At 45.4% G+C, this 22247-nt stretch overlaps 1 protein-coding gene across 6 annotated transcripts in view; it reads right to left on the bottom strand.

Annotated features, from left to right (window-relative positions):
* The window catches only part of RAB22A (RAB22A, member RAS oncogene family), a 62399-nt gene extending 40182 nt beyond the window's left edge, over window positions 1-22217 (bottom strand). For 5 of the 6 annotated variants that reach the window (XR_001349534.2, XR_001349535.2, XM_014461465.2 and 2 more), the window contains exons 1-2: window positions 22169-22217; window positions 21232-21312 (exon numbers count right to left, since the gene is read on the bottom strand). Coding sequence is in view for 4 of the 6 variants with exons in the window: in XM_014461465.2 (XP_014316951.1) it covers window positions 21232-21312; window positions 22169-22203 (116 nt within the window). In the remaining 2 variants the exon portion in view is untranslated. Of the gene's footprint in view, window positions 1-20880; window positions 21313-22168 lie in introns of those variants that run through there. The other variant, XM_023759399.1, reaches the window with a different exon arrangement.
* Between the last annotated feature and the right edge of the window lie 30 nt (window positions 22218-22247).

Here is a 22247-nt window from a genome sequence, read left to right as displayed (position 1 = left end):
CAATCCCTAGGTGCAGCCCCTGGCCGGGCTCAGAGCAGGGCCAATTGGGGAGTTGGGGCGCCGCCCCCTGTCATGCACAGAGCAGGGCGGATGGGGAGGTTGGGATGCCACCCCTAGTCATACTCAAGGCAGGGTCGATAGGGAGGTTGTGGCGCCACCCCGTCACGCACAGAGCAGGGCTGATCAGGGGGTTGAGGAGCTCGCCCCTGTCACACACAGAGCAGGGCCCATCAGGGGGTTGAGGAGCTCCCCCCTGTCACTCACAGAGTAGGGCCGATAGGGGAGTTGGGGCACCGCCCCCTGTCACACACAGAGCAGGGCGGATTGGGGGGTTGGGGCGCCGCCACTGTCACACTCAGGGCAGGGCCGATGGGGAGGTTATGGCTCTACCCCGTCACACACAGAGCAGGGCCCGTGGGGGAGGGGGTTGGGGCGCCGTACCCTGTCACACACAGAGCAGGGCCGATCAGGAGGTTATGGCTCTACCCCGTCACACACAGAGCAGGGCCTGTGGGGGAGGGGGTTGGGGCGCCGTACCCTGTCACACACAGAGCAGGGCCGATCAGGGGGTTGGGGAGCTCCCCCCTATCAGGCACAGAGCAGGACTGATCAGGGGGTTGGGGCACCTTCCCCTGTCACGAACATAGCAGGGCGGATAGGGAGGTTGTGGCCCCGCCCTGTCACACACAGAGCCGCAGGGCGATCAGGGGGTTTGGGCGCTGCCCCCTGTCACGCTGATCCCGGTGCCGGGAGGCCTCGCGGCTCCACTGATCCCGGTGCTGGGAGGCCTCGCTGCTCCGCTGATTCCGGTGCTGGGAGGCATATTACCCTTTTACTATATAGGATAGAGGCCTGGTGCACGGGTGGGGGCCGGCTGGTTTGCCCTGAAGGGTGTCCTGGATCAGGGTGGGGGTCCCCACTGGGGTGCCTGGCCAGCCTGGATGAGCAGATGATGGCTGTTTGCAGCTGGTCACACCCCCTTCAGGGTGGGGGTCCCCACTGGGGTGCCTGGCCAGCCTGGATGAGAGGATGATGGCTGTTTGCAGCTGGTCACACCCCCTTCAGGGTGGGGGTCCTCACTGGGGTGCCTGGCAAGCCTGGATGAGGGGATGATGGCTGTTTGCAGCTGATCACACCCCCTTCAGGGTGGGGGTCCCACTGGGGTGCCTGGCCAGTCTGGGTGAGGGGCTGAGGGCCATTTTCAGGCTGGCGGGTGACTGAAGCTCCCAACCTGTCCTTTTTTCTTTTTTTTATTCTGGGCCAGCTTTAGCTGAGGCTTGGCTCCAGCTCTGAGGCCTCGGCTGCTGAAAGCAGGTACCTGGTTTGTTTGGGTTCTATAATTGTAACACTGTTGCGGTCCTGCTCACTCCAACTCTGAGATCCCGGCTGGCTGAAAGCAGGGATCTGCGTTTGTTCTATAATTGAAACAATGTTGCAGTCCGGCTGGCTGAAAGCAGGTTTCTGGGGTTTTGTTTAACTTCTATATTTGTAACGATGTTTCTTAAACTGCAAGCTCAGAGGCCGGCAAGGCAGGCGGGGAACGTTGGCTTCCTCCGTCACTGAAGCAAGCAAGCCTCCTGTTCGCTTCAAGCTGCCTGGCTGCCGGCCGCCATTTTGGTTGGCAGTTAATTTGCATATCGCCCTGATTAGCCAATGGGAAGGGTAGCGGAGGTACGGCTAATTACCATGTTTCTCTATTATTACATAGGACTAGAGGCCTGCTGCAGGAAGATTCCTGCAAGAATAGGGCTTCCTGAGGCTGAAGGAAAGCAGAGAAGGGAGCAAAACCCGCCGAGGTGGGCTTCGCTCCCACCTCCACCACCCTGCTTGCTTCCCTCCTGCCTCTGCTGCCCCGCTTGCTTCTCTGCAGCTTCGCTCCCTTCTACGTTGTCTTCAGTCTTCGCTCCACACCTGTGTATAAAAATTAACCGCCATCTTTGTTGGGTTAATTTGCATACTCATCTGATTGGCTGGTGGGCATAGTGGAGTGACACTAATTTGCATGTTTCTCTTTTATTAGTGTAGATATAGATGTGTGAAATTAGAATCCCATAGGTGAAGTAAGAGAATTGTTAGACAAACTATTTCAAGAAATAATAGCTGACAATGTCCCAAATAATAGAATTTCTGATCCAAGAAACTCAGTGAACCCAAAGTACAGTGGGGCCTTGACTTACGAGTTTAATTCGTTCCATGACGGAGCTCGTAACTCAAATTACTTGTATGTCAAATCAAAAAGTGAACGAGTGAGACACGTGATGCTGGGCTGATGTTGTGGCGTTCACTGTGACGTTTGCTGCGCCAACTAGCGGTGGGGTATCTGAAGCTGGCTCGTAACCCAAATTTTAGCTCGCAACTCAAAGCAAAAAATTGGCTAAGAGACGGCTCGTATCTCGAAAAACTCGTTAGTCGGGACACTCTTAAGTCAAGGCCCCACTGTATATTATGTACCTAGATATTACAGTAAATTGGTGAAAATAAAAGATAAAGAGCAGATCCTAAAACCAGCCAGATAATAAAGACACTCTTACCTATGTGCTAAGGATGATGCTAGGCCACTGAGTAGAAACCACAATACAGAAAAATTAATGTAGATGGCTCAAAGAACTAAATGCAAAGCTAATACCACAAGAAACACATAGGAGACTATCTTTGAGACCTTATTGCAGGCAGAGCTTACTTAGAGAGGACCAAAAAGGTATAAGCCAAAAAAGACAAAACTGATAACATAGGCTTCATTAAAATGAACGCTCCTCTTCAACAGCAGACATCATTTAAAAAAATGAAAAGGCAAACCATGGAATGAAAGAAAACATTTGCAATAAATATATTTGCTAACATATTTGCAATAAATATACCTTGCAAAAGAGTTGTATTTGTAATATATAAAGAATTTAAACAAATCTGTAATAAGACGAAAAAACACATAAATAAAAATGGACAAAAGACTTAAATAGTGACTTCATAAAAGATATGTGAATGACAAATAGGCCCAGACAAAGATGTTTAATGTTATTAGCCATCTGGGAAATACAGATTAAAAGCCCAATGAAATACCATTTTACACCCACTAGGATAACTCACGTGAAAAAGACACATAATGGTAAGGCTATAGAACAGTGATGGTGAACCTTTTGAGCTTGGCATGTCAGCATTTTGAAAAACCCTAACTTAACTCTGGTGCCGTGTCACATATAGAAATTTTTTGATATTTGCAATCATAGTAAAACAAAGACATATTTTTGATATTTATTTTATATATTTAAATGCCATTTAACAAAGAAAAATCAACCAAAAAAATGAGTTCGTGTGTCACCTCTGACACGCATGTCATAGGTTCGCCATCACTGCTATAGAATGACTGGAATTCTATACATTGCTGGTGGGAGGGTAAAAGGATACCACCACTTTGGACAACTGTTTGACAACTTAAGTTATTTATATATGAACTGGAAATTCTACTCCTAGTTATTTACTCAAAGGAAATGAATGCCTATGTCTACAAAAAGAGCTGTAAAAGAATTTTCACACCATCGATATTCATAATAGCCGAAAGCTGAAAATGACCTAGATATCCATAACCAGGAGAATGGATAAACCAATTATTATCTATTCATATAAGAGAATATACTCACCAATTTTTAAAAAAGGCCTATGCTACATGCAACAGTATGGCTGAAGCTCCAAAACATTGTTTTATGGAGAAGAAATCAAACACCAAATAGTACATTCTGTAATATTTCACATTCTGAATTTATGTGAAATTCAAGAATAGACAAATTAATCTCTAGTGACCGAGATCACATAGTGGTTGCTTATTGGAGTGAGATTCACATAAGGAACTTGCTGAGGTGATGGAAATTTCTGGTGATGGTTATATGGATTATACTTTATCAAAATGAAGTCATAAGCTGCTTACAAGATCCACCTAAATTATACAGATAGAGAAAGGTTAAAAACAAAAGGATGAGAAAAAGATGCACTATTCAAATACTGACCAAAGTTATTAGTGACCTTATATATATTTTTTTAAATATATTTTATTGATTTTTTACAGAGAGGAAGGGAGAGAGATAGAGAGTTAGAAACATCGATGAGAGAGAAACATCGATCAGCTGCCTCCTGCACATCTCCCACTGGGGACGTGCCCGCAACCCAGGCACATGCCCTTGACCGGAATCGAACCTGGGACCCTTCAGTCCGCAGGCCCACGCTCTATCCACTGAGCCAAGCTGGTTTCGGCTAGTGACCTTATATTAATAACAAATTAGGCTTCAAGGCAAAATCCATTTCTAGAGCTAAAGAGTACATTTCAGAATATTAGAAGGTTTGCATTATTAGTAAGATATCAAATTCTAAATTTGCAGATACTTAATGTAGCTGCAAAATCGATAAAGCAAAATTGAGAATGAAAAAGATAAATAGACAAATATACAAGCATAGTGGGAAATTTTAACCCACTTCTCTTAGGATTCAGGTAGTCCAAAAAAACCCCAGCAACTCTAACAGGAAAAATAAACAACAGGATTAATAAACTTGACCTAATTCCATTCTTAGGACACAGCATCTAATGGTTGTAGAGTACACAATCTTTTTAAACATATATGGAACATTTACCAAAATCAACATATGCTGGGCCACATAGAATATTCTATGAGATTTTCAAGGATTTAAATAATATCAACTATGTTCTCTTACTTCAATATGTTATGCCAGTAATCATTAATAAAGTTAACCAGAAAATTTCCCTATGTTTGGAAATTGAGAAACACACACCAAAATGACACCTGGATCAAAGATGAAATCATATTAGAAACTGGAAAATACAATAAAGGCCATATATGACAAACCTATAACTAACATCATACTCAATGGACAAAAACTTTAAAACCATTTCCCCTAAGAACAGGAACAAGACAGGAATGTCTGCTTTCACCCCGTTTATTCAACACTGTACTGGAAGTCCTAGCTGCAGTTATCAAACAAGAAGAAGAAATAAAAGGCATCCAAATTGGAAAGGAGAAAGTAAAACTCTCATTATTCGCAGATGACATGATACTGTATAGAAAACCCTAAAGACTCCACCAAAAAACTACTAGATTTAATAAATGAATTTGGCAATGTAGCAGGATATAATATTAACACTCAGAAATTGATGGCATTTTTATACACCAAGAACGAACTCTCAGAAAGAGAAACAAACAAACAAAAAACAATCACATTTACCATTGCAATAACAAAAAAATTAAGATACTTAGGAATAAACTTAACCAAGGAGGTAAAAGACCTGTACTCAGAAAACTACAGAACGTTTTACAATGAGATAGAAGGTATAAACAAGTGGAAGAATATACTGTATTCATGGATTGGTAAAATTAACATCATTAAAATGTCCAAATTACCCAAAGCAATCTATAGATTCAATGCAATCCCTAATGAAATACCAACGGCATAGGAAATACCAAATGGGCAAAGGACCTAGTTAGATACTTCACAGATACTCCAAAACTTTATATGGAACCAAAAAAGACCCCGAATAGCTGCAACAATCTTGAGAAACAAGAACAAAGTTGGAGGAATCATAATACCAGATTTCAAGTTATACTACAAAGCCTCTGTAATCAAAACAGCCTGGCATTGGCACAAGGACAGGCATATACATCAATAAAACAGAACAGAGAATCCCAAAACCGACCCAAGCCATTATGTTCAATTAATATTTGACAAAGGAGGCAAGAGCATACAATGGAGTCAAGACAGTCTCTTCAATAAATGGTGTTGGGAAAATTGGACAGATACATGCAAAAGAATGAATCTAGACCACCAACTTACACCATACACAAGAATAAATTCAAAGTAGATAAAATACTTAAATATAAGTCATGAAACCATAAAAATTCTAGAAGAAAATGTAGGCAGCAAAGTATCAGACAGCTCATGTAGCAGAATTTTCACTGATAACATTGCCTAGGGAAAGAGAAATAAAGGAAAAAAAATAAACAAATGGGACTACATCAAAATAAAAAGCTTCTGCACAAAAGAATCCAGCATCAAAATGAAAAGTGAACCCACTGTATGGGAGAACATATTTGCCAATGATACACTGATAAGGAGTTAATTTTTAAAAAATATAAAGTGCTCATACAACTAAACAAAAGGAAGACGAACAATCCAATTAAAAAGTGGGCTAAGGACCTAGATCAGCAGTTGCCAACTGGTGGTCTGCAGATCACTGGTGGTCCGTGAGGTCTGAAAGGTTGGCGACTGCTGAGTCCTAGACACTTCTCCAAAGAGGACATACAAATGGCCAAGAGACATATGAAAAAATGCTCAATGTCACTAATCATCAGAGAGATGCAAATTAAAGAGACAATGAGGTACCACCTCACACCTGCCAGAATGGCTACCATCAATAGATCAACCAACAAGTGCTGACCAGGATGTGGAGAAAAAGGAACCCTAGTACACTGCTGGTGAGAATGCAGACTGGTGCAGCCATTATGGAAAACAGTATGTACTTTCCTCAAAAAATTATAAATGTAACTGCTATTTGACCCAGTGTTCCCCCATCTAGGAATATATCCTAAGAAGCTTGAAATACCAATCAGAAAGAATATATGCATCCCTATGTTCATAGCAGCACAATTTGCAATAGCTAAGATCTGGAAATAACTCAAGTGCCCATCAATAGATGAGTGGATAAAAAAACTGTAGTACATTTACACTCTGGAATACTATGCAGCTGTAAAAAAGGATCTCTTACCCTTGAGACAACATGGAGGGACCTGGAGATTATTATGCTAAATGAAATAAGCCAGTCAGAGAAAGACAAATATCACATGATCTCATTTATATGTGAAATCTAATGAACAAAATAAACTGACAAACAAAACAGATCACGAGACATGGCAGCATGCAACAGACTGATAATTCTGTTGGGGGGGGGGAGGTGAGGAAGAGATTAACCAAAGAACTTATATGTATATATGCATAATCCATGGACACAGACAATAGTATGGTAAAGAACTGCGAGTGGGAAGGGGACATCTGTAACACTTTCAACAATAAAGATAAATTTTTAAAAAGAAATTGGAAAATATTTTGAATGATAATGAAATTATGATATATAAGAACTTAACAGATTTAGCAAAAACCATGGTTAAGGTTTTAAAATATAAAGAGTATAACTGAAAAGAATAAAGACTAAAAATCAGTGAGATAATTTTGCATATCAAGAAGTTAGGAAAAAAACCAGCACACTGAACAGGACAGAAACAGTAAATCAGAGTAGAAATTAATGAAATAGAGAGCAGACAAACTCTAGAGTTCATCAAAGGCAAAACTAATGCCAGAAATGTAAAATAAAAGGGCTATCAGTATAGAATCATAACGTTTTTATGCCAATAAATTAGAAAAAGTATATGAAAAAGTCAAAATTCCTAAAGAAACAAAAACAAAACCCAATCAAAACCAATACAAGAAATCTGAATATGAATAATCTTACACCTATCAAAGAAATTGACTATTTAAACTCTATTAGATAAAGTCAACTCATAGCTCAGATGGCATCACTGATGAATTTTTCTAAACATTTAAGGAAGATATAAGAGCAATTTTATACAGACCCTTCCACAGAAAGTTTCCCAACTAGTGTTATAAGGCCAGCATAACCTTGATACCAAATCTGGCATGTACATTACAGAAAGGAGTTATTATTATATGACAATCTCACTTATAACATAAACAAAAATCTTAAAAAGTGATAGGAAATTAAAGCCAATGATATGTAAAAAGAATACTATCATGATCGCACTGGATTTATTCCATGAAAATTCACAATGTAACATTAACATGTGTTCAACCCAACAGGTTAGAAAAATCTTTTGATAAAACCATTATTCATGTAAAAATAATCCCAGCAAATGATGAAAAGACAGACACTTCTGTAATGTGGTAAGAGGTATGTACAAAAACCCACAATAAGCATATTTACTAGTATGATAGTGAAAGCTTTCCCTCCTAGAGTAGAATAAGATAAAAATACCCAGTAACACCATTTCTATTCAACATTGCATTGGAGATCATATCTGATTCAATAAAATAAGAAGTAAAAAGTTAAAAAAAAAGAAGTAAAAAGTTTAAGGATAAGAAAAAAAGATATTTCACAGCAATACTACTTAGCACATTAACAGCATAAAACTATATTAAAACATCAAATCCCTTGGAGTAAGTCTAATGAAAGATGTGCAAGTACACTACACAGAGAAGCAGAAAAATTATTAAGAGAAAATAATGAAGCCTAATGAATGAAAGCATAATCTATGTTCATACATTAGAAGATTCAATATCATAAATATGTCACTTATTTCCAAACCAATCTAAATTCAATGGAATGCCAATCAAAATTTACAGTGGCTCCTGGCCGGCATAGCTCAGTGGCTGAGCGTCAACCTATAAACCAGGAGGTCATGGTTCAATTCCTGGTCAGGGCACATGTCCGGGTTGTGGGTTCGATCCCTAGTGTGGGGCGTGCAGGAGGCAACCAATCAATAATTGTCTCTCATTGATGTTTCTCTCCCTCTCTCCCTCTCCATTCCTCTCTGAAATAAATAAAAATATATTTTAAAAAATACAGTGGGGACGAGTGGTTGGTGTGTGTGTGAAAATAGACAGGATGCTTTTTAATGCATATATGGAAATGTTACAGGTTAGAAACAGTCAAGACATTGTTTTGTTTTGTTTTAATCCTCACCTGAGAATATTTTTTCCATTGATTTTTAGAGAGTGGAAGGGAAGGAGAGAAGGGATGGGAGAGGGAGAGAGGGAAGAGGAAGAGAGATCAATTGGTTGCCATCCGCACCACCCCATTTGGGGCTGGGGATCAAACCTGCAACCTAGATACATGCCCTTGACAGGGAATCAAACCCAAGATCCTTCAGTGCGTAAACCAGCGCTCCAACCACCTAGCCACATTGACCAGGGCAAGACATTCTTGAAAAATAACACAGAAGACTCACATTACTGGACATCAGGACTTATTACAAAGATACAGAAATTAAGAAACGATGATACCGGTAGATGTACAGAGATAAAAAAAACTAATAGTCTCTTTAAGAGATCACTGACTGTCCAGACCAGGGGTCCTCAAACTACGGCCCGCGGGCCACATGCAAATACAAATATTGTATTTGTTCCCGTTTTGTTTTTTTACTTCAAAATAAGATATGTGCAGTGTACATAGGAATTTGTTCATAGTTTTTTTTAAAACTATAGTCCGGCCCTCCAACGGTCTGAGGGACAGTGAACTGGCCCCCTGTTTAAAAAGTTTGAGGACCCTTGGTCCAGACCATGGTGGCTCAGGGGTTGAGCTTTGACCTATGAACCAGGAGGTCACAGTTTGATTCCTGGCTTGATTCCTGATCTTGCAGGAGGCAGCTGATCAATGATTCTCTCTCATCACTGATGTTTCTATATCTCTTTCCCTCTCCCTTCCTCTCTGAAATCAATAAAGATATATTTAAAAAGAAAAAAAGATCACTAAGGAATAAAAAGTGCATTGGGTCCAGCCTGATTACTGGTTGGAGCATCTTCCAGTACACCAAAAAGATTTTGAGTTCAATTCCTGGTCAAGGCACATACCTAGGTTTTGGATTCCATCCTGGGTTGGGGCAAGTACAGAAGGCAACTGACTGATGTTTCTCTCTCATTGATGTTTCTCTCTTTCTCTCTCTCTCTCTCAAATAAATAAACATATCTTCAGGTGAGGATTTTAAAAATATTTTAAAGTGTATTGTGGATTTTAAAAGATGCAGAAATAAAACATCTAATCTAATAAAAGAGAAACATGCAAATTGGTGTCACTCAGCTACCCATCCCATTGGCTAATCAGGGTGATATGCAAATTAACTGCCAGCCAAGATGGCGGCCGGCAGCCAGGCAGCTTGAAGCGAACATGAGGCTTGCTTGCTTCAGTGACGGAGGACTCCAACCTTCCCCGCCTGCCGCTGCCAGCCTCTGAGCTTGCAGTTTGAAACATTGTTACAAATATAGAAGCTAAACAAAACTCCAGAAACCTGCTTTCAGCCAGCCGGGATCTCAGAGCTGGAGTTGAAACAGTGTTTCGATTATAGAACCCAAACAAACCAGGTACCTGCTTTCAGCAGCCGAGGCCTCAGAGCTGGAGCCAAGCCTCAGAGCTAAAGCTGGCCCAGAATTAAAAAAAAAGAAAAAAAGGACAGGTTGGGAGCTTCAGTCACCCGCCAGCCTGAAAACAGCCCTCAGCCCCTCACCCAGACTGGCCAGGCACCTCAGTGGGGACCCCCACCCTGATCCAGGACACCCTTCAGGGAAAACCAGCCGGCCCCCACCCGTGTACCAGGCCTCTATCCTATATAGTAAAAGGGTAATATGCCTCCCAGCACCGGGATCAGCGTGACAGGGGGCAGCGCGCAAACCCCCTGATCGCCCTGCGGCTCTGTGTGTGACAGGGGGTGGGGCCACAACCTCCCTATCCGCCCTGCTCTGTTCGTGACAGGGGAAGGCGCCCCAACCCCCTGATCAGCCCTGCTCTGTGCCTGATAGGGGGGAGCTCCCCAACCCCCTGCGGCTCTGTGTGTGACAGGGTGCGGCGCCCCAACCACCTGATCGGCCCTGCTCTGTGTGTGACAGGGGGCAGCGCCTCAACCCCCTGATCGGCCCTGCTCTGTGCATGACAGGGGGGAGCTCCCCAACCCCCTGATGGGCCCTGCTCTGTGCGTGACAGGGGGGAGCTCCCCAACCCCCTGATCGACCCTGCTCTGTGCATGACAGGGTACGGAGCCCCAACCCCCCTGATGGGCCCTGCTCTGTGAGTGACAGGGGGCAGCGCCCCAACCCCCCGATTGGCCCTGCTCTGTGCGTGACGGGGTGGCGCCATAACCTCCCCATCGACCCTGCCTTGAGTGTGACAGGGGGCGGTGCCCCAACCCCCCAATCGGCCCTACCCTGAGCGTGACTGAGGGTGGCATTGCAACCTCCTGATCCGCCCTGCTCTATGCATGACAGGGGGTGGCGCCCCAACTCCCCAATCGGCCCTGCTCTGAGCCCGACCAGGGGCTGCACCTAGGGATTGGGCCTGCCTTCTGCCACCTGGGAGCAGGCCTAAGCCAGCAGGTCCTTATCTCCCGAGGGTTCCCAGACTGCGAGAGGGCACAGGCCGGGCTTCCCCCCCTCCCCACCGAGTGCACAAATTTTTTGTGCACCAGGCCTCTAGTCATATTAATAAAAGCCTATGTGGTTGTCACACCCTCATGCTGTGACACCCTCACGCCACAACGAGCGTCCACCAGGAGGCTGTGTGCACAGCAGGCGCGTGCAGGTGGGCGGGGGGGGCTTGACGCTGGCTCTGCGCAGCGTGAAGGCGGGACCCCTGACTCTGGCCTACCTCTTTGGGGCAATCCATCGAGGGGCCCTGGATGGGTGGGCGGGCCCTACCTCTTTGGGGTGATCGATTGCGGGGCTCCTGCACTGTGAGAGGGCACAGGCCAGGCTGGGGAACCCCCCAATCCCGAGTGCAAGAATTTCGTGCACCGGGCCTCTAGTCCTATCTAATAAAAGAGAAAGATGCAAATTGACCGTGGCCCCGAACGCTTCCCATTGGCTAATCAGGGAGATATGCAAATTAACTGCCAACCAAGATGGCGGCTGGCAGCCAGGCACTGAAGCGAACAGGAGGCTTGCTTGCTCCAGTGACGGAGGAAGCCAAGGTTCCCCGCCTGCTGCTGCCGGCCTCTGAGCTGCAACTCTAAGAAACATTGTTGCGAATATAGAAGGTAAACATTCCCCAGAAACCTGCTTTCAGCCTGCTGGGCTTCAGTCAGCAGGATCGCAACAGTGTTACAAGTATAGAACCCAAACAAACCCAGATCCCTGATTTCAGCAGCAGAGGTCTCATAGCTAGAGCCGAGCCTCAGAGCTAAAACTGGCTCTCAGCTCCAGTGACAGCCAGAAGGTAAATAAATCCCAGAATAAGAAAAAAAGGAGAGGTTGGGAGCCTCAGTTGCCCGCCAGCCTGAAAACAGCCATCATCCCCTCACCCAGACTTGCCCGGCACCCCAGTGGGGACCCCCAACCTGAAGGGGGTGTGACCAGCTGCAAACAGCCATCATCCCCTCACCCAGACTGGCCAGGCACCCCAGTGGGGACCCCCAACCTGAAGCAACAAGATGGCGGCTAATTTGCATACTGAAGGCGGGCGGCAGCGGGCAAGGCTGTCCGCAGTCCTGGACCCGGATCTGTGACCCTGCTGGGCGGGGGGCAGTGCTTGAGGCTGTCTGCAGTCCGGGACCCGGATCCGTGACCTGGCGGGTGGGGGGTAGTGCTTGAGGCTGTCCGCGGTCCGGACCCAGATCCGTGACCTGGCGGGCGGCGGGGAGCGCTTGAGGCTGTCGGCGGTCTGGGACCCGGATTCATGTCCTGGTGTGCGGGGGGCAGCGCTTGAGGCTGTCCGCGGTCCCGGGACCCCGATCCGTGACCCTGCTGGGCGGGGGGCAGTGCTTGAGGCTGTCCACGGGACCAAGACACGGATCTGTGACCCTGCCAGGTGGGGGGCAGTGCTTGAGGCTGTCCACAGGACCAAGACACAGATCTGTGACCCTGCCGGGCGGGGGGCTGTGCTTGAGGCTGTCCACGGGACGAAGACACGGGGGGGAGGGCAGTACTTGAGGCTGTCCACGGGACCAAGACACGGATCCGTGACCCTGCCGGGCGGGGGGCAGCGCTTGAGACTGTCCGCGGTCCCGGGACCCGGATCCGTGACCCTTCCCGGCGGGGAGGCAGCTTGCACAGGGGCGGATCGGCTGGGGTTGGGCAGGGCAGGATGCCTGGCTTCCGCCCAGCCCCAGTCACTCTGGGCAGGTGAGCAGCGCAGAGAGCCTCTGGACAGGGGAGACAGGCTGGCGGAGGGCGGCCTGTACTCCCTACATGGCGGTGGTGACAGCTGTGAGTGCACCAAGCGGAGCCTGCAGGCTGAGCTGAAGTAGCGCCTGCAGGCCATCAGCGCCCAGGAGTGGCTGCGCAAGATCCACCTCCTGGCCCAGAAGGTGCAGGATCGCAGGGACAGCCACCGTGGCGGGCCAGACTGACGTCTTCCTGGCCGCACCACGGGGGTTTGCGGATCTGCAAACCCAGAGGCCTCCGGTGTGCACATCCCCCCTGGCATGCGAACATCCCCCAGCACACTGTCACCCTCCTGCGCCTGCAACAGTTGCAAACTAAGGCGTGCACAAGTACCCCCCCGCCTCTCCACTGCACTTCCATCAACCCGGCATGCCTAACACCCCCACAGGATGTGCACACATCCCCTCTGATGCGCTCACGTCCTTTGGAGAGTGTCTGGGTGTTCTGGGTGCTGAGAGTGGGCGCGTGTGAGATGACAGTGAGAGGGCGGAGTGGTGATGCCCTGTTCCCACAGAGGCCAGTGCAGCTACGAGATCACCTCTGGGGGGTTAATGCAGGTGCTGAGGCAGGAGCAGGTGCAGACAGACACACCTGGTGGGCGCAGGCGGCCCTCGCTGAGGTGCCTTCGGTCAGTGTTCAAGATCAAGAACCCAGAGGCGGAGAGGAATTCCGTCCTCTCAGTGAAACAGTGGGATAGTCGGGGTGACTGTAGAGAAGGAATGTGCACTTTGGGTGCCAGCACCCATGAGCGAAGGCTGCCCTGACTGAGCCTCGCTTGCTTGGGGCCTAGCGCACTCCTGCCAGGCAGCGGGTGACAGGACGTGCTTTTCCGAATTAATAAGAGAAAACGTTGATTCTCCTGCTGCCCACGAAGGTGGAAAGTGAAGTGGGGAGACATGTGGGGCGTGAGCGAGGTTCCCTGTCTGGGGGTTCCAAATCTGCTGTTGGTTTCTTTCACCGCTGACTAGAGATATACAGGGTGTCCCCCCAAAATGTATACACACTTTGAATACCTACTAATTCCAATGGTTTTAAGCATGAGAAAGAAACAACAATGGAGCTGTTATCTGTTAAAAGTGTGGGCACAAACAGGTAGTTGGACATTCCCTGAGGGGTCTCAGATTGGAGAGGGTGAAGGCCAGACTGAGGGGCCCCTTTCCTCCCCCCCCACCCCAGTGCACGAATTTCGTGCACCGGGCTACTAGTATGATAATAATAGCACAAAGGACAAGAGAAGGGAAATGAAAGTACTGTATACTTTATAAGGCACTTAATGCTATATGCAAAATTGTATATTCCTTGAAAGTAGACTGATAAAGAACTCTATTATACATTCTAGCACAGGGGTGGGCAAACTTTTTGACTCGAGGGCCACAATGGGTTCTTAAACTGGACCGGAGGGCCGGAACAAAAGCATGGATAAAGTGTTTGTGTGAACTAATATAAATTCAAAGTAAACATCATTACATAAAAGGGTACGGTCTTTATTTTTTTTAGTTTTATTCATTTCAAACGGGCTGGATCCAGCCTGCGGGCCGTAGTTTGCCCACGGCTGTTCTAGCACAATCACTAAAATAATAAAACAAAGAGGTGGAGCTAATAAGCTAATAGTGGAGACAAAATGGAATCATTAACATGGAGCAAACAAAAATATAGCAAGATGATAGATTTAAACTAAAACATATTAATAGTTAAAATAAAAATGATGTAAACTAGTACTCTACAACAGAGCTTTCTAAAATGAGGACAGAAAGGAAGCTGGTGTGACTGAGGAATGCATACTAAATTTTAACTTAAGTTTCAATGAAGCCACGTGTCAATCCACAACTGTATTGGATAGCGAAGGTCTTCTGAACACTCCAATTAAAAGGCAGACTCTGTCAGATTATAGACAAGCAGGACCCATAATGCTGTCTGTAAGAAACCCACCTTAAATACATGGATATAAATAGGGTAAATGTAAATGGATGGGAAAAGGCACACAACCACTAATCAACAGAGAGTTGAAGAGCCTGTATTAACATGCGGCAAAGAAGAATTCAGGACCAGGACAGTTACTAGGGAATAAGAGAGATATTTATGATGGTGAAAAACAACAATGCTACATGTCTATACACTCAATAATAAGAGCTTCAAAATACATAAACAAAAAATGGATTAAACCAAGAGAGAAACAGGCAAATCCTCAATTAGGGCTGAATTTCAAACACTCCTATTTTTAATCCTCACTAGAGGAAATGCTTAGAGCAGTGATGGTGAAACTATGACATGCGTGTCAGAGGTGACACGCGAACTCATTTTTTTGGTTGATTTTTCTTTGTTAAATGGCATTTAAGTATATAAAATAAATATCAAAAATATAAGTCTTTGTTTTACTGTGGTTGCAAATATCAAAAAATTTCTATATGTGACACGGCACCAGAGTTAAGTTAGGGTTTTTCAAAATGCTGACACGCCGAGCTCAAAAGGTTCGCCATCACTGGCTTAGAGAGAGGAAAGGGGCGGGGAGAGAAACATTGATGTGAGGAGAAACATTCATCAGTTGCCTTCCCTACACTCCCTGACTGGGGATCAAACCCACAATCCAGATATGTGCCCTGACTGGAATCCAACTAGCAACCCTTCAGTGGATAGGATGACGCTCAACCAACTGAGCCACTAAACACATCTTTTATTGCAAATGAGAAGGTTTCAGTAAGGCTACAGAAGACACCAACAATGCCATCAACCAACATGACTTATTCAACATTCATAGAACACTCTACCCAACATCAGCAGAACACATTCTCTCCCAGTACACATGGGACATCACAAAAACCACATTCCAGGCCATAAAGCAAATATCAAATATAAAAGGTTTGAAATAATAGTGAGTACATTCTCTGTGATTTAAACTACAAACCAACAATTGAAAAATTTCTGGAAAATCCCTAAATTTTTGGAAGTTAAAAAACACATTTCTAAAAAAACCAACATATCAAATAAGTCATAAGGAAAATTAATACTTTGAACTAAATTAAAATGAAAACAAAACATATAAAAATCTGTGGAATTCACTTAAACCAGACTTACAGGGAAATTTATAGTACTTCTAAATATATATACACCTTAAAAATCAATATTCTAAACTTCCAACTAAAAAAAAGCTAAAAAAAAAGAACAACAAAAAGAAGAACAAATTGAGCCAAAATAAGTGAAGGGAGAAAAAACCATCAAAAAAATAAATAAATGAAATAGAAAAGAGAAATATTAATAAAATAAAAAACTTTCTTTGAGACCATTAAAATTGATATATTTATAACTGAACAGATCCTAAAGATATTAAAAGGATAATAAAGGAATATGATAAACGGCTTTATTCTAATAAATTAAAAAATACATAGCCTGGCTGGCTCAGTGGTTAAGCATCGACCTATGAACCAGGAGATCACAGTTCAACTCCCAGTCAGGGCATATGCCTGGGTTGTGGGCTCAATCCCCAGTGTGGGGCGTGCAGGAGGCAGCCGATCAATGATTCTCTCTCATCACTGATGTTTCATCTCTCTCTCCATCTCCCTTCCTCTCTGAAACAAATAAAAATATATTTTAAAAACAAACAAACATAGACACAAAGGAAAAATTCCTTGAAAGACATAAACTACTAAAGGATACTCAGGAAGAAGTGAATAGGCCTATATATAGTAAGGAAATTGAATCTGTAATTTTTCTGACAAAGAAAACTCCTTGCTCAGATTGCTTCATTGCTGAATACCAAACCTTTAAGGGAGAAATAATACCAATTCTACATAAACTCTTGCAATAGAGTAGGAGAGAAGGAAACACTTCCATCTTCTTTTATGATGCCCTGATACCAAATCTAGAGAAAGATATTACAGAAAACTACAGATCAATATCCATCATGAACATGGAGGCAAAAATCCTTAGCAAAATTTTAGTAAATCAAATCCAATAATGTATTAAAATAATAATAATCAAGTAACATTTATCTTAGGAACATAACATTGGTTTAATATTTCAGTATTGATTATTGTAATTTACTATTTTAAGACTAAAAAGGAAAAAGCATAAAACAATTCAAAAGATGTAATTCAACACAATTCATGATAAAAAATCTCATTGTTTGAGGGGTAGATAAGAACATTCACCACCTGATAGTGTGGGTACCTATAAAAAAAACCCTGGAGTCTAGCCATCCCACTTACTGATAAAAGACTGGATGCTTTTCCCCACAAGACTGGGAGTAAGGAAAGGCTGACTTTTCCTACCACTCCAAAACAAAGTGGCAGAGGCCCTAGCTAATGTAGTAAGACAAGTAAAAGAAATAAAAGGCATATAGATTGCAAAGGAAGAAGTAAAATCTTTGATAATTCTCAATTGGTTTTCCATCCCAGTACACTTGAGGAATACAATATGCTCCTCCCATTGGTGACTGCAATTCATTACCAAGGTGATTTTAATGGGGGCCATGTCTTACCTAGTACATGTGTATTGTGGGGGGAGGGGCCATAGACATGTATATATACATATGAAAAAAAGCCTCGGCTGTGAAAATCCCTGCTAAGGATGCAACCTAAAGCTACAAAATGAATTAGGCCATCAAGCAAGAATTTGCCGTCACGGGGGTCTACCTGGGAATCATACATAAAAAGGGAGGATTCAGAGGATGAGGAACCAGAGGAGACTGAAGGAAAGTCTCTATAGAGGTAAGAAGATAAGGGGAGTATGGTGCAGGGAAGGCAGAAAATTGGGGCAGTTCACACTGGAGACCCTCAAGTTCTTCCATCTGGGCCATCTCACTCATTTACATTCTTGCCAGGCCCCCGTTGGCATTGGAGTTTGCAACTTTTAGAGGGGCTAACAGCAGTACTTGAATCTTAACAAATCAACAGGCACTTACCAAGGGGACAAAGAAGAGAAAAGCTCCCCCGTCCAGGGAAATTGCATATGTAAAGTACACGTGTGTGAAAGGGTATTATTTGGTGTGTGTGTGTGTGTGTGCATGGGAAGGAGGGAGAAGTGAGCAAGAGCATGAAGGAAGCAAATGAGATGAGGCTGGGTCTTGCCATGGTCTTGAGCAGGGGAAAATCAGACTTGTTTTTAAAGAGGCTCAGACAACAGCAATGAGAACTGGCTGGAAGTGGGAGAGCAGACCTCACAACGGTCTAGGCCAGTGGTCTGCAAACTCATTAGTCAACAGAGCCAAATATCAAAAGTACAACGATTGACATTTCTTTTGAGAGCCACATTTTTTAAACTTAAACTACATAGGTAGGTACACTGTTATTAACTTAATTAGGGTACTCCTAAGGCTTAGGAAGAGCCACACTCAAGGGGCCAAAGAGCCGAATGTGGCTCACAATCCGCAGTTTGCCGACCACGGATCTAGGCAAGGCAGGATGAGGGCTTCCAGCTGTGGGATGGGGAGGAGAGGCCTGGTCTCAGTGACTGGTCAGAGGAAGCACAAACAGGGCTGGGGAAGTAGAATGGGTGGATGGAGAACGGTGTGGTGACAAATGGCATCTGATCACAGTACTACTGCCAGCCACCAACACTCATTGCACACTTCCTGTGCACATCCAGCATGTCACCAAATTCTCCCAACAAACCCAGGAGGCAGGCATGACTATCATCTCCCCATCCCCAACAGGAAGGCTCGGTCAGTTGTCCGGAAGTTCTCCCAGCTGGCACAAGATTGAGGCCCTGATTTAAGTCCAGGAAGGATGGTTCTTCAGGGCCATGCTCTTCCCCCGATTTGGCCCATTAGGGAAGACCATGAATATGGGAGTGAGGGATGAAGGACCCGAGGAGGAATACTGAGTTCTGCAGGGGATCAGGTCCTAAGGAGAAAGGCTGGAGGAGTTAACTTTGAGTCTATCTACACAGGTGGAGCTGAGCCATGGAAGGGAATGAGAGCAGGACACAACTTGGGGAAGACCACTATGTACGAAATAAGTGGGAGGAGAGGCAGGAGTGAACAAGGTTATGAACATAGGAAGAGAACTAGGAAAGACACAGGAGTTTTAATTCTAAGACATCCTGTGATGTGGGAGCCTCCCCAGATCTCCAGGGCCCAGTCCCTGCTGCCTCACCAGCCTCCTGGCTACCCCTCCAACATGCCCTCCCCGATGCTACTCACCACCCTTGATACCACCTAGTTAACTTCTGCTCTTCAAAAACTATTTTTCCTTAAACTTTCTATTGAAGTATTATCCATTCATTTTTTCAATATTTAAATATAAGAGTTGCCAAGTGTTCAATACCTTCATTGTTCCACTAAGAAATCAGTCATTCCTTAAGCCTAGGTTAGGCCCCTTATATGCTCTCACTCATTCCACACTTTTTTGTAGCACAGAAAGTGGTCAAATAAGTCACTTCCTGTATTCAAGTTACAGACTGTTTCTCCTACTTACAAGTCCATGAAGGCAAGCACCAAGTTTATCTACACCAGAGGTTGGCAAACTTTTTCTGAAAAGGGCAAAATAGTAAATATTTTCAGCTTTTCGGACCATAGGGTCTTAGTCACAACTATTCAGCTCTGCCACTGAAGTCCCAAAGCAGTGGAGACAGTATGTGAATGAATGGGTGTGACTGTGTGAAAGCTTTATTTACAAAAACAGGAGGTGGGCCAAAGGGCCATGGTTTGTGGATCTCAGGTCTGTCATCAGCAGCCAGTTTAGCATCTGACATATACTGGTAGTAGGCACTTAGTGAACGAATAAAGAAAAAAAAAAGCACTTAGTGAATGAAAAAAGAAAGAAAAGCCATTATGGTAGTTAGACAGGAAAGAGTCGGTACTCAGGGAATGTGGTTTTAGTGGAATGGTGGAGGTGGAATTGAGACAACAGTGGTTTGAGGAGTGAGCAGCAATTGAGGAAGTAGTAACTTCTCTTTCAAGAGCTCCACAATTTGAGCGATAGGCTTGGATACTGATACTATCTTCATAGAGCAGGTACATTAGGAGCGTGTTTGCATGCTATGAGAAAGCAGGGCTGGGGGAGAACTTATGAATCGCGGGACCTCGAGCACTCCAGGTGTGTGGGCGGTTGGTCACGAAGGAGGAAGACACCTCCTGAGGCTGAGGAAACAAGGAAAGGTGGAAGGAAATAAGGGGAAAGCCTTGTACAGTATTCCCTTTTCCTGTGAAATGTGAGCCAGGACCATCTGGTGAGGAGAGGGGATTGAGGAGGTTAGGAACCCGACATGTGTCAGACTGGGAGGGCTGCAAACAGAGAGGAGTGGATGCCCAGGACAGGGCTTCGAGCTGCACAACTACTGGAAACACACCCTTCATTTTTTCTCATTTGAGGGAGCTCTTGGGTACTTCAGACCTGTGTTTGCAGGTCTGACTAGGTGTCAGGTGTGTCACTCACTGAGTCACCAGCCCTCCTTGCTATCACTTCCTGTCCCTTCACTGTCCCATGCAGGTAGCAACAGGCAGGCCCTGAGGACAATGAGGTCATGCTTTAAACATGCTGTAAACAGTTCTTTTCTGAAGGATACTGAAAGGCATTTGAATTTTGGAGAGTTGGTGGTGGTTTCATCTCCAGGCCTTCATATGTGTATGTACATGTAGTAAGATATTTCTCTACCGGGCAGAACAGCCTTTCTCTTTAAATGGAAGAAACCATTTGATTGGGGGTTTGCAGTAAAAATAGCAAAACAGCTCTTTAGTTTCCCAAGCCTCACATAGTACTAAAACCTATAAAACACAACTCACAGAGAAAGTATTAATAGTACGATATTTGAATACCCTGAGAAGTTTTCTCTAAGTCAAACACCAATCGCTAGTCAGTGTCACTTATCCAAAGAATCAGATACCCTAAAAAAATCTTACATTTCAACATTCATTTATCAATTCATTAATACTACTAGAGCGAGAACGCATGAGTAGGGTTCGGGCCCCATTCTCCTACTTTTCAGGAAGTATGAAAATCATCTAAATACCTGTTGGTTGACATGCCTGAAAAGACAGTATCAGTATCCAGACCCATTTTCACCTGCCCTATTTCAAGGTGTAACTGCCGTTGAGATATAGACTGAAGGTTCTATGGATATTCGAAACTTTAATTCATACTTTCACTTTTAAGTCTTCACTCCTCACAAGTCAAAAGGTAATTTTCTTTAAACACAGCAATCCTCACTGTCTCTTTTCCAAGACCTTCCAGAGATGAGGAACCAACGTCTCTGAGTTTGCTAGTGCGGGCAATGGAGAGGCCCGCGCCTGGAGCGCACGCTTTATGTGGAAGGACTTCCGACACATGGCGAGATGTATATTCAATAAACTTCATCTCTTACCCTATAGTTGGGTTGATGTTCGGATCAAAACTGTCTTCCACGAACCGCCATACGATACTTGATTTGCCCACACCTGTGTCCTGGAAAGAGAGTGAGACGGGTGAGTGCGGTTTACCTGCTGGCAGACCTGAACACGACTTTGTGTCCTAAGTTCGGGATTTCAGAAAACGCATCTCGGACACGTTTCAGAAGTTAGGGGACACAAAGGGGAGGCTTCCATAAAGATTCGGTGGGAGCCATGAAGAGATCTCAAACGTGCTGCAGGAGAGGGATTTTGCAGTTTTTAAGCCTTTAGGACCTTTCGAAAGACCCCAAATTTCTGCTTCTTGTGAACAGCGACAAACTCACTGGCTTTTTAAGTGTAGAAAGTAAACGGGGAACTCTGGCATGACTTCTGGGTCGTCCCGGACAGGTCCCGGCCCCGCCCTGCTGCCGGGGAGGGGAAGGCTCTTAGGGGAACCCTCGGGGGGTGTGCAGGGGAGCAACCCCGGAAAGCGCGCTCAGAGGCGGCGCCGCTGCCCAGACGGGACAGGGGCGGCCGCTTCACAGTCCCGCAGGCAAGTGGGTGCGGGAAGTGTCAGGGCGAGCCCGCAAGTTCCCCAACACCGCACGGGCGGCGGGGCTGCTCCTGCGGCGCCAGGAACCCGCGGGCCGGCTGCGGGCTGGACTGGAGGAGACTTGGCCAACTTGAACTAGCACCTGAGAGGAAACGACTTAACCAGGGGCGACCGGGCGGGAAGAGACCTCGGGCTCCAGCAGGGACGGGGCGGGGGGTCCCTCCGGCCAGCAGGACCCTCAGCACCGGGTGCAGGGAGTTCCCGGCAGGAAGGCGGTGTCCCGCGCGGAGCCGCAGGGCAGGGGCGGGACGGACGTGGCGCGCCGGTCCCCGGCCTTCCCGGGCCTCCCGCGGCCCTTCCGGCCGGCCCGCGGCACTCACCCCAGCAGACACACTTTGAGCTCCCGCAGCGCCATGCCCCGGAGCCTGGCGCGGCCGCCGCTCGCCCTTAGTTGAGAGG

This window comes from Myotis lucifugus, unplaced genomic scaffold (genome assembly GCF_000147115.1).
Source record: "Myotis lucifugus unplaced genomic scaffold, Myoluc2.0 scaffold_155, whole genome shotgun sequence".
Taxonomy (NCBI): Eukaryota; Metazoa; Chordata; class Mammalia; order Chiroptera; family Vespertilionidae; genus Myotis; species Myotis lucifugus.
This window is presented reverse-complemented; position numbering and strand designations above follow the sequence as displayed.